The following is a 14247-nucleotide window of genomic DNA, read 5'->3' as shown; positions in this document are numbered from 1 at the left end:
ACACAACAACCATGAAACAATGACAAGAGTTTTGACAAGAGAGCGTTGGATCAGCCGAGGGCGAAAAAATCAACAAAACCTCAAACACAAGCGGAAAACGAGTGTTGAGCGTGTGCGTGTTTTTAGCTCCACAGAGATTTCCTTCTGCCCACTGAGCATGCAGTATGTATGACATCGTCAATGATGCATCAGGGTTAGGGTTAGACGTGCTCCTGTATTCTCCCTGGAACTGTGTCCTCAGTGCTCGGGCAGCATATGGCATCGCTACACAACTTATACAACCTCCAGAAAGTTTTACTGTAAGCCAAGAAGTGTCTGTGAAACTCCTCATGAAGGACATCAGCCCAGGAAACCGAACTCAATGAAGGAAGCAGGAATGAATCCCAAAATCATGTGTATGTATGTCCCTGTAAGTCTGTGTGCGTGTGTGTGTGCGTGTGTGTGTGTGTGTGTGTGTGTGTGTGTGTGTGTGTACGTGTCTGTGTCTTTGTGTGTGTATGTGCGTGTGTCTGTGTTTGTGTGTTAGTCATGTTGTGCAAATAAATTGCAATCAATATAAATTCCTCTTCCGGTAACATGGCGTAACACACACACACACACACACACACACACACACACACACACAGTGTCAGCAGAGTGGAGGTCAGGCTTATTCAGTTTGTCTGTTTCTTCAGCAGCAGGATGAGGATTCTCCAATTTCTGGTTCTGCTACTGGGTTCTCTGCAGACCTCAGGTCAGTCTGTGTCTGTGTGTGTGTGTGTGTCTGTCTGTGTATATGTGTGTATGTCTGTCTGTGTGTGTGTGTGTGTCTGTGTCTGTCTTTCTGTGTCTGTCTGTGTGTGTGTGTGTCTTTGTGTGTGTGTCTGTGTGTGTATGTGTCTGTGTGTCTGTGTGTGTCTGTGTCTGTCTGTCTGTGTGTGTGTGTCTGTCTGTATTTATATGCATATAACCCTAACCCTGTATATGAAGTGAATGAACCACATATGCAGTATATATATATATACACATACATAAACATATTCAGTACATGTATAAAAAACTAAGTGACGATAAAAGACAAACCAGCAGAAGAAGAGTGAGATCGTTGTCATGACAATCACAGAAGAAAGTTCGTTTTTAGTCTAACAAAATATTTCTGACTGAACTTTGTTCAACTTCTGACTGTGTGTTGAAATCCTGGAAACTACACACACACGCACACACGCGCGCACACACACACACACACAATACTCTGTTTACATTAGGACTCACTGTGTGTGTGTGTGTGTGTGTCTGTGTGTGTGTAGAGTGTGTGCGGTGTTTTGCACATTTCTCTCTGACCTCAGGTCAGTGCGATCAGGAGCTTGGTGAAATGGACGAGGACGACTGCTGTCAGAACCCTCAGTACAGTTACCTGGCAACAGGTGGATTGTGTCAGTCTTGTGGGTTAGTGAAAGTATACACACACACACACACACACACACACACACACACAGTGTCAGTAATCATCAGACTCCAGCTGTTTATCTGCGCCTCATGAGATATATCCCATAATCATAGCTGCCATTCTTTAGGGACATGAATGGTCCAGGATGTCCACACTCATCCACACGACAACACCGCAGTCGTAGAGATCCTCAACAAAGGTCGCTCCTGCTCTCCAGCCATTATGCAATTCCCGTGCAGACTCACATTAATCTCAGCCCAATTCCAGTTCATCATCCCCGGTTACCAGAACAACATCCATGATTCACCGTCTCGGTTCTCATTCCAGAAATTCAGACTGTTGGCCCCAGAGTCGGATACTCACCCCAAAACCAGTCCCATCGTTTTCGCCACAATTTTTAAATACCTCCACAGATGGAAATCCTCGCAGCCCGCCCTCTCTCAGTTTTACCACCCACGCTCGTTCTATAAAGGAATCCGGTCCTGAACCATCCCGACCTACCTGGCTGGAATCAGCTTCTTTGGGCTTCTTGAGGAGCTCTGAATTTGCCCGAACTACATCTGTTTACAACCCTTCTCGCCATCCGAGCCTATCAGACATCTCCATCCATACTCCTGACTCTCTCATATTTATGCTCCGACAGATCAGCTGGGAGTTTCATTCCCCATCTACATTTTTCGGCCAGATTCCCATCTCAGCCCAAAAGAGCCTCTGATCAAATATCTCAGCTCCAGTTACACCTCCATGGCATCGCCACATCACCCACCCTTCGTCACAGAGACAGAAAAATGGCCACCAGATTCTGGTTTCAAAAGCACCTACACAACTTACACTCCACATTTCAGGCATATCGTCCAATCACAATTCCTGCCATTTCTTCTGCATCGGAGCAGCATCCACTGCCGCGAGACCGGGCATCTCAGATCCAACCATCCAGGTCCTGGCCTCTGGCTGTCACAAGCATATCGTTCCTACTTCAGCAAAAACATCAACGATATCCGTCAAGCCCAAACTCAACTGAGCTCAATTTAAATCAGACTTTTTTGAGGGTCCGACATCAGTTTGGGCACAAATGTGGCTGAGACTGAACCCCCTCCATCCGCCCAGTCCACAGCATATCCTCCCAGACCAGCCTGGCAGACATCCTTCATCTTCATCCTCACCATTCACATGCATTCATCCATTCGCAAAATCCCATACATCCTGCTACCATGCTTTTCTTCACAAATTATAAATCCAGAAGTTCTACACAGTCTGAGTTCTGTGGTGTGCCCCCTAGAGGCATACTCCAGTAACACAGCAAGTATGGCCCGTACACACCTGGTATTAAAGTGTGTCCTCAATGTGTCTCCTGTGATCAGATCTCACTTCTGCTCTATGTTAGTTAAACTGTTGTTAAATTGTTTGAGTGTGTGTGTGTGTTAATGTGTGTGTGTGTGTGTGTTAATGTGTGTGTGTGTGTGTTAATGTGTGTGTGTGTGTGTGTGTTAATGTGTGTGTGTGTGTGTGTGTGTTTGTTTCAGTCCTCCCGCGTGGTCTCCCTGGTCGCCATGGTCACAGTGTACTGTTCTCTGTGGGGACGGAGTGAGGCAGAGAAGCAGGACATGTTTTGGCGTCGGCGAGTGTAACAATGCTGCAAACAAACTGCAGACGGAACCATGCAGCGGCACCTGCTGCGACGGTACACACACATTTATACACACAAACACACATACACACACATTATTGTGGTAAAGTTTTGAATATGTGTGTGCAGCAAAGGGGTGGGGCTTGTGGGGCACATGGTCACCCTGCTCGGTCACCTGTGGAGGGGGCGGAGTCAGGAAGAGGGCGAGACTCTGCTCCAGTTCTTCTGAGTGTCGCTCGGCCTGTAGCGGTTCTTCGGAGGAGACAGACAACTGTCCAACACACGAGACCTGTCCAGGTAACCTGTCTGTCTGTCTGTCTGTCTTGTCTCTCTTTGTGTCTGTCTCTCCTTCTGACTTCCTGTGTCTCTCCACCTTTCTGTCTCTCAGTCCACGGAGGTTGGTCAGACTGGTCCAGTTGGTCTGAATGTTCTGGCTTGTGTATCGATGACCAGCGTGATGATGTCATCGTCCCCTCCAAAGTGCGATATCGATCATGCTCTAACCCCGCCCCCTCCAATGACACGGCACCACCTGGCAATGGTTGCCCTGGCAAGAACTCGCAGATTGAGTTCTGCAGCGAGCTACCAAACTGTCCAGGTGAGAAAGGCTCAGATAAATGGTCAGGTACAGTCTTTAATGACAACCTGATGTGTGAACTGATTGGCTGTCTCGGCAGTGAATGGGAGCTGGGGGGCGTGGTCTCCGCCTGGTTCGTGTTCCATCTCCTGTGGGGAGGGGCTTCAGCTGTCAACCAGGACCTGTGATAGCCCCGCCCCAAAATATGGTGGTCGATTTTGTGATGGAACAAATGTTCAGACACGGGTCTGTCAGAGTCCCTGTCCAGGTAACACACACACACACAGACACACACACACACAGACACACACACACACACACACACACACACACACACACACACACACAGACACACACACACACGCACGCACGCACACACAGACACAGACACACACACACACACACGCACGCACACACAGACACAGACACAGACACACACACACACACACACACACACAGACACAGACACACACACACACACACGCACGCACGCACACAGACACACACACACACACACGCACGCACACACAGACACAGACACACACACACACACACACAGACACAGACACACACACACACACAGACACAGACACACACACACACACACACAGACACAGACACACACACACACACACACACAGACACAGACACACACACACACACACACGCACGCACGCACACAGACACACACACACACACACGCACGCACACACAGACACAGACACACACACACACACACACAGACACACGCACGCACGCACGCACGCACACACAGACACAGACACACACACACACAGACACAGACACACACACACACACACGCACGCACGCACGCACACACAGACACAGACACACACACACACACACACACACACACACAGACACACACACACACACACACACACAGACACAGACACACACACGCACGCACACACAGACACAGACACACACACACACGCACGCACGCACACACAGACACAGACACACACACACACACACACGCACGCACGCACACACAGACACAGACACACACACACACACGCACACACAGACACAGACACGCACGCACGCACGCACACACAGACACAGACACACACACACAGACACACACACACACACACACGCACGCACGCACACACAGACACACACACGCACGCACACACACACACACACACACACACACACACACACACACACACACACACACATATGCACACATGCACGCGCACACACACACTCTTGTCAAGTGTTGCCATGGTTCTGTTTAGGTTCACAAGGAAAATTCTATTTGATTTGTATATTATCAAATCATAATCTTCATCATCTCAAGGCTTAAAATTATAAAATTATAGAGAAACAAACAGTTCAATAATGAGCAGCTCTGAGAGAAAATGGGAGTTCTCCCTCAGTGCATGATGGGAGTTCTCCCTCAGTGCATGATGGGAGTTCTCCAGCAGTCTAGACCTATAGCAGCATAACTAAGGGATGGTTCAGGACCTGATCCAGAACTATAGGCTTTATCAAAGAGGAACGTTTTTTCAAGGATTTTGGAAATGAAGGTTTGATACGGGTCTAATCAGCTAAAACCTCTGGATCAAGAGGGGGCTTTTTAAGCAGAGGTATAATTACAGCTACCTCAAAAGCTTGTGGTACGCAGCCGGTTAACAAAGACATAAGAATCTGATTTAATGCGGCGGGAAAACTTCCTTAAAAAGTCCAGTTGGGACAGAGTCTAATAGACAAGTTGTTGGTTTAGAGCAGGGGTATTCAACTAAAATGTAAAGAGGTCCAGTTAGAGAAAATGTCTTGAAGCAAAGGTCCAGAAGATCATAATGTCTAACTATTTAGTGTGATATATATTTAAGTAGCCTAGTAGTTGTATCAACATCTGCATGTACTAAATACCTGACTGTCAAATCAAATGAATTCAGTACGATTCAAAAACGTTTTGACAATATTTATTGTCACGTAACAAAGAACTGAACATATATGTATGATTGCAGATATGTATAATGTTCTCTCATTAACTAAATAAAAGTAGGGCTGTATTTCAAAATAAGAGAAAATAAATAAAATGTGAAAATTGTGCATGTTCACATAAAGGGCTTAACTTCAGAAAAATAAAATAAAGGGAGCAAGAGCTTGAATTTCCCTTTTTCTGTTTCACATCTTGACTCAAAAGTCTCAAACCAATTTTACAGATAATAAATCTCAACACATCTTAACAATTGAACAGTTTTAGAATCACTTTCTTCCTCTGTATCTCTCCCTTTCTCCGTCTCACTCCTGTTTCTCTCCCTTTCTCCGTCTCACTCCTGTTTCTCTCCCTTTCTCCGTCTCACTCCTGTTTCTCTCCCTTTCTCCGTCTCACTCCTGTTTCTCTCCCTTTCTCCGTCTCACTCCTGTATCTCTCCCTTTCTCCGTCTCACTCCTGTTTCTCTCCCTTTCTCCGTCTCACTCCTGTTTCTCTCCCTTTCTCCGTCTCACTCCTGTATCTCTCCCTTTCTCCGTCTCACTCCTGTTTCTCTCCCTTTCTCCATCTCACTCCTCTGTTTCTCTCCCTTTCTCCGTCTCACTCCTGTTTCTCTCCCTTTCTCCGTCTCACTCCTGTTTCTCTCCCTTTCTCCGTCTCACTCCTGTTTCTCTCCCTTTCTCCATCTCACTCCTGTTTCTCTCCCTTTCTCCATCTCACTCCTCTGTATCTCTCCCTTTCTCCATCTCACTCCTGTTTCTCTCCCTTTCTCCGTCTCACTCCTGTTTCTCTCCCTTTCTCCGTCTCACTCCTGTATCTCTCCCTTTCTCCGTCTCACTCCTGTTTCTCTCCCTTTCTCCGTCTCACTCCTGTTTCTCTCCCTTTCTCCGTCTCACTCCTGTTTCTTTCCCTTTCTCCGTCTCACTCCTGTTTCTCTCCCTTTCTCCGTCTCACTCCTGTTTCTCTCCCTTTCTCCGTCTCACTCCTCTGTTTCTCTCCCTTTCTCCGTCTCACTCCTCTGTTTCTCTCCCTTTCTCCGTCTCACTCCTGTTTCTCTCCCTTTCTCCGTCTCACTCCTCTGTTTCTCTCCCTTTCTCCGTCTCACTCCTGTTTCTCTCCCTTTCTCCGTCTCACTCCTCTGTTTCTCTCCCTTTCTCCGTCTCACTCCTGTTTCTCTCCCTTTCTCCGTCTCACTCCTGTTTCTCTCCCTTTCTCCATCTCACTCCTGTTTCTCTCCCTTTCTCCGTCTCACTCCTGTTTCTCTCCCTTTCTCCGTCTCACTCCTCTGTTTCTCTCCCTTTCTCCGTCTCACTCCTGTTTCTCTCCCTTTCTCCATCTCACTCCTGTTTCTCTCCCTTTCTCAATCTCACTCCTGTTTCTCTCCCTTTCTCCGTCTCACTCCTCTGTTTCTCTCCCTTTCTCCGTCTCACTCCTGTTTCTCTCCCTTTCTCCGTCTCACTCCTGTTTCTCTCCCTTTCTCCGTCTCACTCCTGTTTCTCTCCCTTTCTCCGTCTCACTCCTGTTTCTCTCCCTTTCTCCGTCTCACTCCTGTTTCTCTCCCTTTCTCCATCTCACTCCTCTGTTTCTCTCCCTTTCTCCATCTCACTCCTGTTTCTCTCCCTTTCTCCATCTCACTCCTGTTTCTCTCCCTTTCTCCGTCTCACTCCTGTTTCTCTCCCTTTCTCCGTCTCACTCCTGTTTCTCTCCCTTTCTCCATCTCACTCCTGTTTCTCTCCCTTTCTCCGTCTCACTCCTGTTTCTCTCCCTTTCTCCATCTCACTCCTGTTTCTCTCCCTTTCTCAATCTCACTCCTGTTTCTCTCCCTTTCTCCGTCTCACTCCTCTGTTTCTCTCCCTTTCTCCGTCTCACTCCTGTTTCTCTCCCTTTCTCCGTCTCACTCCTGTTTCTCTCCCTTTCTCCATCTCACTCCTGTTTCTCTCCCTTTCTCCGTCTCACTCCTGTTTCTCTCCCTTTCTCCGTCTCACTCCTCTGTTTCTCTCCCTTTCTCCGTCTCACTCCTGTTTCTCTCCCTTTCTCCATCTCACTCCTGTTTCTCTCCCTTTCTCCGTCTCACTCCTGTTTCTCTCCCTTTCTCCATCTCACTCCTGTTTCTCTCCCTTTCTCCGTCTCACTCCTGTTTCTCTCCCTTTCTCCATCTCACTCCTGTTTCTCTCCCTTTCTCAATCTCACTCCTGTTTCTCTCCCTTTCTCCGTCTCACTCCTCTGTTTCTCTCCCTTTCTCCGTCTCACTCCTGTTTCTCTCCCTTTCTCCGTCTCACTCCTGTTTCTCTCCCTTTCTCCATCTCACTCCTGTTTCTCTCCCTTTCTCCGTCTCACTCCTGTTTCTCTCCCTTTCTCCGTCTCACTCCTCTGTTTCTCTCCCTTTCTCCGTCTCACTCCTGTTTCTCTCCCTTTCTCCGTCTCACTCCTGTTTCTCTCCCTTTCTCCGTCTCACTCCTCTGTTTCTCTCCCTTTCTCCGTCTCACTCCTGTATCTCTCCCTTTCTCCATCTCACTCCTGTTTCTCTCCCTTTCTCCATCTCACTCCTGTTTCTCTCCCTTTCTCCGTCTCACTCCTGTTTCTCTCCCTTTCTCCGTCTCACTCCTCTGTTTCTCTCCCTTTCTCCGTCTCACTCCTGTTTCTCTCCCTTTCTCCGTCTCACTCCTGTTTCTCTCCCTTTCTCCGTCTCACTCCTCTGTTTCTCTCCCTTTCTCCGTCTCACTCCTGTTTCTCTCCCTTTCTCCGTCTCACTCCTGTTTCTCTCCCTTTCTCCATCTCACTCCTGTTTCTCTCCCTTTCTCCGTCTCACTCCTCTGTTTCTCTCCCTTTCTCCGTCTCACTCCTGTATCTCTCCCTTTCTCCATCTCACTCCTGTTTCTCTCCCTTTCTCCGTCTCACTCCTGTTTCTCTCCCTTTCTCCGTCTCACTCCTGTTTCTCTCCCTTTCTCCGTCTCACTCCTGTTTCTCTCCCTTTCTCCGTCTCACTCCTTTGTTTCTCTCCCTTTCTCCGTCTCACTCCTGTTTCTCTCCCTTTCTCCGTCTCACTCCTGTTTCTCTCCCTTTCTCCGTCTCACTCCTGTTTCTCTCCCTTTCTCCGTCTCACTCCTGTTTCTCTCCCTTTCTCCGTCTCACTCCTGTGTTTCTCTCCCTTTCTCCGTCTCACTCCTGTTTCTCTCCCTTTCTCCGTCTCACTCCTGTTTCTCTCCCTTTCTCCGTCTCACTCCTTTGTTTCTCTCCCTTTCTCCGTCTCACTCCTGTATCTCTCCCTTTCTCCGTCTCACTCCTTTGTTTCTCTCCCTTTCTCCGTCTCACTCCTGTATCTCTCCCTTTCTCCGTCTCACTCCTGTTTCTCTCCCTTTCTCCGTCTCACTCCTCTGTTTCTCTCCCTTTCTCCGTCTCACTCCTGTTTCTCAACTTTCTCCGTCTCACTCCTGTTTCTCTCCCTTTCTCCGTCTCACTCCTGTTTCTCTCCCTTTCTCCGTCTCACTCCTGTTTCTCTCCCTTTCTCCGTCTCACTCCTGTTTCTCTCCCTTTCTCCGTCTCACTCCTGTGTTTCTCTCCCTTTCTCCGTCTCACTCCTGTTTCTCTCCCTTTCTCCGTCTCACTCCTGTTTCTCTCCCTTTCTCCGTCTCACTCCTTTGTTTCTCTCCCTTTCTCCGTCTCACTCCTGTATCTCTCCCTTTCTCCGTCTCACTCCTTTGTTTCTCTCCCTTTCTCCGTCTCACTCCTGTATCTCTCCCTTTCTCCGTCTCACTCCTGTTTCTCTCCCTTTCTCCGTCTCACTCCTCTGTTTCTCTCCCTTTCTCCGTCTCACTCCTGTTTCTCAACTTTCTCCGTCTCACTCCTGTTTCTCTCCCTTTCTCCGTCTCACTCCTGTTTCTCTCCCTTTCTCCGTCTCACTCCTGTTTCTCTCCCTTTCTCCGTCTCACTCCTGTTTCTCTCCCTTTCTCCGTCTCACTCCTGTTTCTCTCCCTTTCTCCGTCTCACTCCTGTATCTCTCCCTTTCTCCGTCTCACTCCTGTTTTTCTCCCTTTCTCCGTCTCACTCCTGTTTCTCTCCCTTTCTCCGTCTCACTCCTGTTTCTCTCCCTTTCTCCGTCTCACTCCTGTTTCTCTCCCTTTCTCCGTCTCACTCCTCTGTTTCTCTCCCTTTCTCCGTCTCACTCCTGTATCTCTCCCTTTCTCCGTCTCACTCCTGTATCTCTCCCTTTCTCCGTCTCACTCCTCTGTTTCTCTCCCTTTCTCCGTCTCACTCCTGTATCTCTCCCTTTCTCCGTCTCACTCCTGTTTCTCTCCCTTTCTCCGTCTCACTCCTGTTTCTCTCCCTTTCTCCGTCTCACTCCTGTTTCTCTCCCTTTCTCCGTCTCACTCCTGTATCTCTCCCTTTCTCCGTCTCACTCCTGTTTCTCTATCTGTCTTTTTCTTTCTCCCGTCTTCTCATGTGTAACTTGCCTCTACCTCTCATCCGTCCGCACTGTAGAGTCAATGTTTACCTGCTGGAATGCACAGACCTGATTGGCTGAGTGGTATCACGTGGGATGGCTTAACTCGCATGCAATTGGTCTGTGCGTTTCTCATCCACTAAGCCATTACCGTAAAGACTACAAAAGCTGCGCCGGTTACAAATAGAAGCGCCCCGTCAGGTTTTAAATCATAACCTTCTGTTTTGGCTGTAGGTCCGTACGGGACGGCTTCTGGGTCCGGACCCGGACCGCCTGTTAGTGACCTCTGGTTTAGAGGATGAAACTAGTGACGTCGGTTCAGAAGATCAATTGAAGAAAAGTGGTCCAGATATAGATCAGGTGCTACAGGTGGTTCTATGGTTTCTGGACTAGACCATGTATCTGTGCTGTTCATGGGGAGGAGGTGGTGGTGGATAATTTAGTTTGTGAAATCATTGCTCCTCAGAGGAATAGATGGATCAGTCCAGCTGTGACTCTCTGTCAGCTACAGAGCTGAAGAGGAACCTCGGGTTGTTCTTATTTTCTTCTATTAATAATGAATAATAGGAGCTTCTGGCTGTCTTGTAACTTATCAGTCTATCTTTCCAGGCCAGGTGACATAGTCAGCAGGTCAGGTTGTCCTGACGTGTCCACGTAGGTGAAAACTATTTGAGTCTCTTGTTCTGTCAATGTCTCTAACAGTCGACGGGTTCTGGTCTGGCTGGTCCAGCTGGGGTGAGTGCTCGTCTTCTTGTATCCCACAAGGCCGAGCACCCGTCAGGACTCGCTACCGCTCCTGCTCTAACCCTCCCCCCTCATCCAGGCCACCCGGCAAAGGTTGCCAAGGCGACAACCACCAGATAGAGGACTGCAATCACACACCTCACTGCCCAGGTACACCTGTCTTTCTGAACACACACCTGTCTCCAGTCAGTCAACCATAAAAATGTGTGACTGCACAGCTGTAAGAGACAAAAACAAACTCCCAGATGCTTTAACCCCTGTCAGCTGATATCAACAGACATCACATGTCTACAGAGTCTATAACGACATCAACATAGAGAGTAGAATCCCCGCCCTGGGGTTGTACACCTCTGGTAACCAGTGCAGTCCCTCCAGGTGACATATTACATTCACAACAATATGAGGTCACCGTGACCTTTGACCACCGAAATCGAATCAGTCTAATCTAATCCAAGCTGTTTTCAGACCTGAGCTCCAGGTGGAATCCAGAGACTCGTCTCCAGAGCTTCTCCAGAGTTTGTGTTTCACAGCTGAACAACTCAGCAGCAGGTTTTCTGCACAGACTCGTTCACAGCATCAGATCCTCCTCATGGTTCAGGTGAGAGGGGGGGCAGCCGGGTGCAGCAGACAGAGACAGGAAGTGACGTGTGACCTCTGCTGCAGAGGTCATGTGATCATGTTGACATCACCTGACACCTTCAGCTCTGATCACCACAAACTCTCTTCACATCTTCGTCTGTGTCTTCTTTGTGTGTGTCAGCACTTCTTCACCAGAGATCTTTGTTTTAGTTTCTTCATGTTTGTGTCCCGTGTTAGAAGCTCCTCCCCCCCCCCCCCCCCCCCCCACTCACTCAGTGAATCAGTGGAGGATCCTCTGCTGTGTTCACACTGCTCCTGGATCTAGACTTTATACAGGAGCTCAGGAGGAGGAAGACAAACCGAGTCTGATCCTCCAGAGAAGATCCAGAGAACTGAGGAGCTCAGGTCTGAAGCAGCTTCTCAGAACATTTGTGCCAAATTTGAAATTATTCCCTGGAGGCATTCCTTAGATATCGTGTTCACAAGAATATGACGAACGTACCCATTCTTATATATTATTCTTACATATGATGCCTCCAGCCACTGGGTGTCGCTGGTGTGGAGACATAACTATAGACTTCAAAGTTTCTACATAGAGACAACAGTGACTCTGAGAGGACCATGGAGAGGTGTGATTGAAGGAAGAACAGGTTGCACAGATGTTTAGTTGTCATCGACACAGATAACCCCTCGCTGTCTTGTTTCTGTCTCTCCACCAGTGGACGGGGGATGGGGGTCTTGGTCTCCCTTCACTTCATGTCCTGTCACATGTGGGGTGGGGCTTCAGCTGTCAGACAGGAGATGTGACAGCCCTGCTGCTCAACATGGCGGCCTGCCATGTCCTGGAGAGGGACGTCGAACCAGCATCTGTACAACCAATGTCCACTGTCCAGGTACCTTTCTTAAACCTGAGACAAAAAAACACAAAGTAGACTACTCACAAGTGTTGAAGACGATAACGACCCCCAGGTGTTGTCCTGGAGACAACAAACAACACTACTAACTCAGTGATGTAGATGAAGTTTGCCGACACACTAACCCTGAAGATGAGTAACGTGTGTTTGCAGTGGACGGTGTGTGGTCAGAGTGGTCAGAGTGGTCCCAATGTAAATATCCGTTTGGTGGGCGGGACATCCGCTGCAAGCAGCTGGGCGGGAGTCAAACTCGTGACCATCAGTGCCGTCATCAAGCTCATAACGGATCCATCTGCAGCGGAGACACTTTGACTGACATGCGGGTCTGCTATGATGTCAGCAACTGTTACCGTGGGTGACACACACACATTCAAGTATTTTATACGTTTAGTGGAAATCAAAATGGCAACAACCACCTCACAATACACCAGGAAACAGGTCCTCACAAAGACAGTGATACATGTCCACACACACTACAACATGAACAACTGTTAAAACAGTGAACAAAAGGAAAACCTCAGGTGGGCGGGCGGGCGGCTACAGCGCAAACCGTCATTGACTTTGTCCTCATCTCGATGTAAGACTTTTATATCTTCTTTCTTTATTATATTATTTTGTAAAAAAATACAATTTATTATTATTTTCTGGATGCTACAACTGCCCCACACTTCACATTGTGGTGAAACAATAGCACATTAAAACAGAAGGTTACAGGACAAACTCATTCTCTTGATGTTTAGTGAATGTAATTCTGGCTCCTCGTCAAGGAATCGAACCTAGTCCTCCGTGTGACAGGCAGAGAAACCATCCACTCTACAAACCGCACATTGCAAATGTTTAATTGGTTCATGTTTTCATTGTCAATGATTGTCTTAAAGATTTCATGTCTTATTACACCAGCCAATCCCGTGCTTATTGTGTGTGTGCGTGTTGCAGTGAAGGGCAGCTGGGACGGTTGGGAGTCGTGGAGTCTGTGTACTCCTTCCTGTGGAGAGAGGTCCAAACGCATCAGGAGGAGAATTTGTAAACCTGATTACAGCGGCTACAAGTCAGTTTGTTTCTGTCATACTGAAAAACATTAATAGAATATTAGGCTCAATCCCATTTCGCCTAACCCTTCAGACATTATAATATTGATTTAAAACATTATATTAAAGGTGAATCACACTTTCAAAATCCAATCAACAGCAACAATAACAGTGACAGATGATTCATTCAGTCATTTTCTATTGGGTTAGGGTTAGGGTTAACCCCTAACCCACATCATCTCTTTAGCTTATCTTTCCTTTACTTCAGGAAGATCTTAAATATGTATTTCCACATTAAGAGAAATTACCTGACTGATCAATCATGTTTGATAGAAAAAAGCAACTCAATGCATATTTAGTTGCTGAATACATCGCATACACAACCCTGATATATATACCCGTTCATATATATATATATGTGTATATATATATATACACACATACCCCCTGTCATATACCACACAGATGCTGAGTAAATGAATGAAATCAATAACCTGTGTCAGGAAGTAATATTTTCAGTAAAAATACAAGAAACAGAAAAGTTCATTCTTTAATGTCCTGAACTCTTCTTGAAAAAGTGACTGCAGTGCATTATGGGGCTTGTAGTCCTGTCACTGAGCAGAGTGTGGGTGTGTTGCAGTCCTACCATCGGCCGTCAGAGGGAGAAGGCCACGTTCTTTGGGAAACCACGTGCCGACTGTGTTTTGGCGTCGGGTGACGGCGGAAAGATCCAGTCCCAGCCCTGTGTCAACGTCCCCCCCTGCCCCCCCCAGGTTTGACATCCTCGCCACCACAGACTGAAAACAAAGATGGACGGGACGACGGCTGCCTTAAGTGAAGCTGAATGTATATCGCCCCCTGGTGGCTGGCTGTATTATAGGCCAGAAACCTGTAATCACGCTGATCACGTTTGTTCCAGTGTTCATGTTAATTAGTTAT

At 47.7% G+C, this 14247-nt stretch overlaps 1 protein-coding gene across 1 annotated transcript; it reads left to right on the top strand.

Moving 5' to 3' along the window:
• The first annotated feature begins 570 nt into the window (after nucleotides 1-570).
• Nucleotides 571-14093, top strand: LOC117766130 (properdin-like). The gene is made up of 11 exons (XM_034592858.1): nucleotides 571-733; nucleotides 1287-1425; nucleotides 2950-3107; nucleotides 3183-3350; nucleotides 3442-3651; nucleotides 3731-3898; nucleotides 10746-10937; nucleotides 12086-12259; nucleotides 12434-12631; nucleotides 13217-13328; nucleotides 13949-14093. Exons 1-11 carry the CDS (start codon nucleotides 682-684, stop codon nucleotides 14085-14087), a joined length of 1710 nt encoding a protein of 569 aa, XP_034448749.1. The 5' UTR covers nucleotides 571-681; the 3' UTR covers nucleotides 14088-14093.
• The last annotated feature ends 154 nt before the right edge of the window (nucleotides 14094-14247 follow it).

This window comes from Hippoglossus hippoglossus, chromosome 8, assembly GCF_009819705.1.
Source record: "Hippoglossus hippoglossus isolate fHipHip1 chromosome 8, fHipHip1.pri, whole genome shotgun sequence".
Taxonomy (NCBI): domain Eukaryota; kingdom Metazoa; phylum Chordata; class Actinopteri; order Pleuronectiformes; family Pleuronectidae; genus Hippoglossus; species Hippoglossus hippoglossus.
Note: the sequence above shows the minus strand (reverse complement) of the source record. Positions and strands in the feature narration are given on the sequence as shown.

What these genes read in the sequence shown, in the direction of transcription:
- LOC117766130 (XM_034592858.1), top strand. Translation starts at nt 682, where the DNA reads ATGAGGATTCTCCAATTTCTGGTTCTGCTACTGGGTTCTCTGCAGACC. An exon ending in TGATGTCAGCAACTGTTACC is followed by an intron (nt 12,632 to 13,216) that starts GTGGGTGACACA and finishes TGCGTGTTGCAG; the next exon opens with TGAAGGGCAGCTGGGACGGT. An exon ending in CCTGATTACAGCGGCTACAA is followed by an intron (nt 13,329 to 13,948) that starts GTCAGTTTGTTT and finishes GGTGTGTTGCAG; the next exon opens with TCCTACCATCGGCCGTCAGA.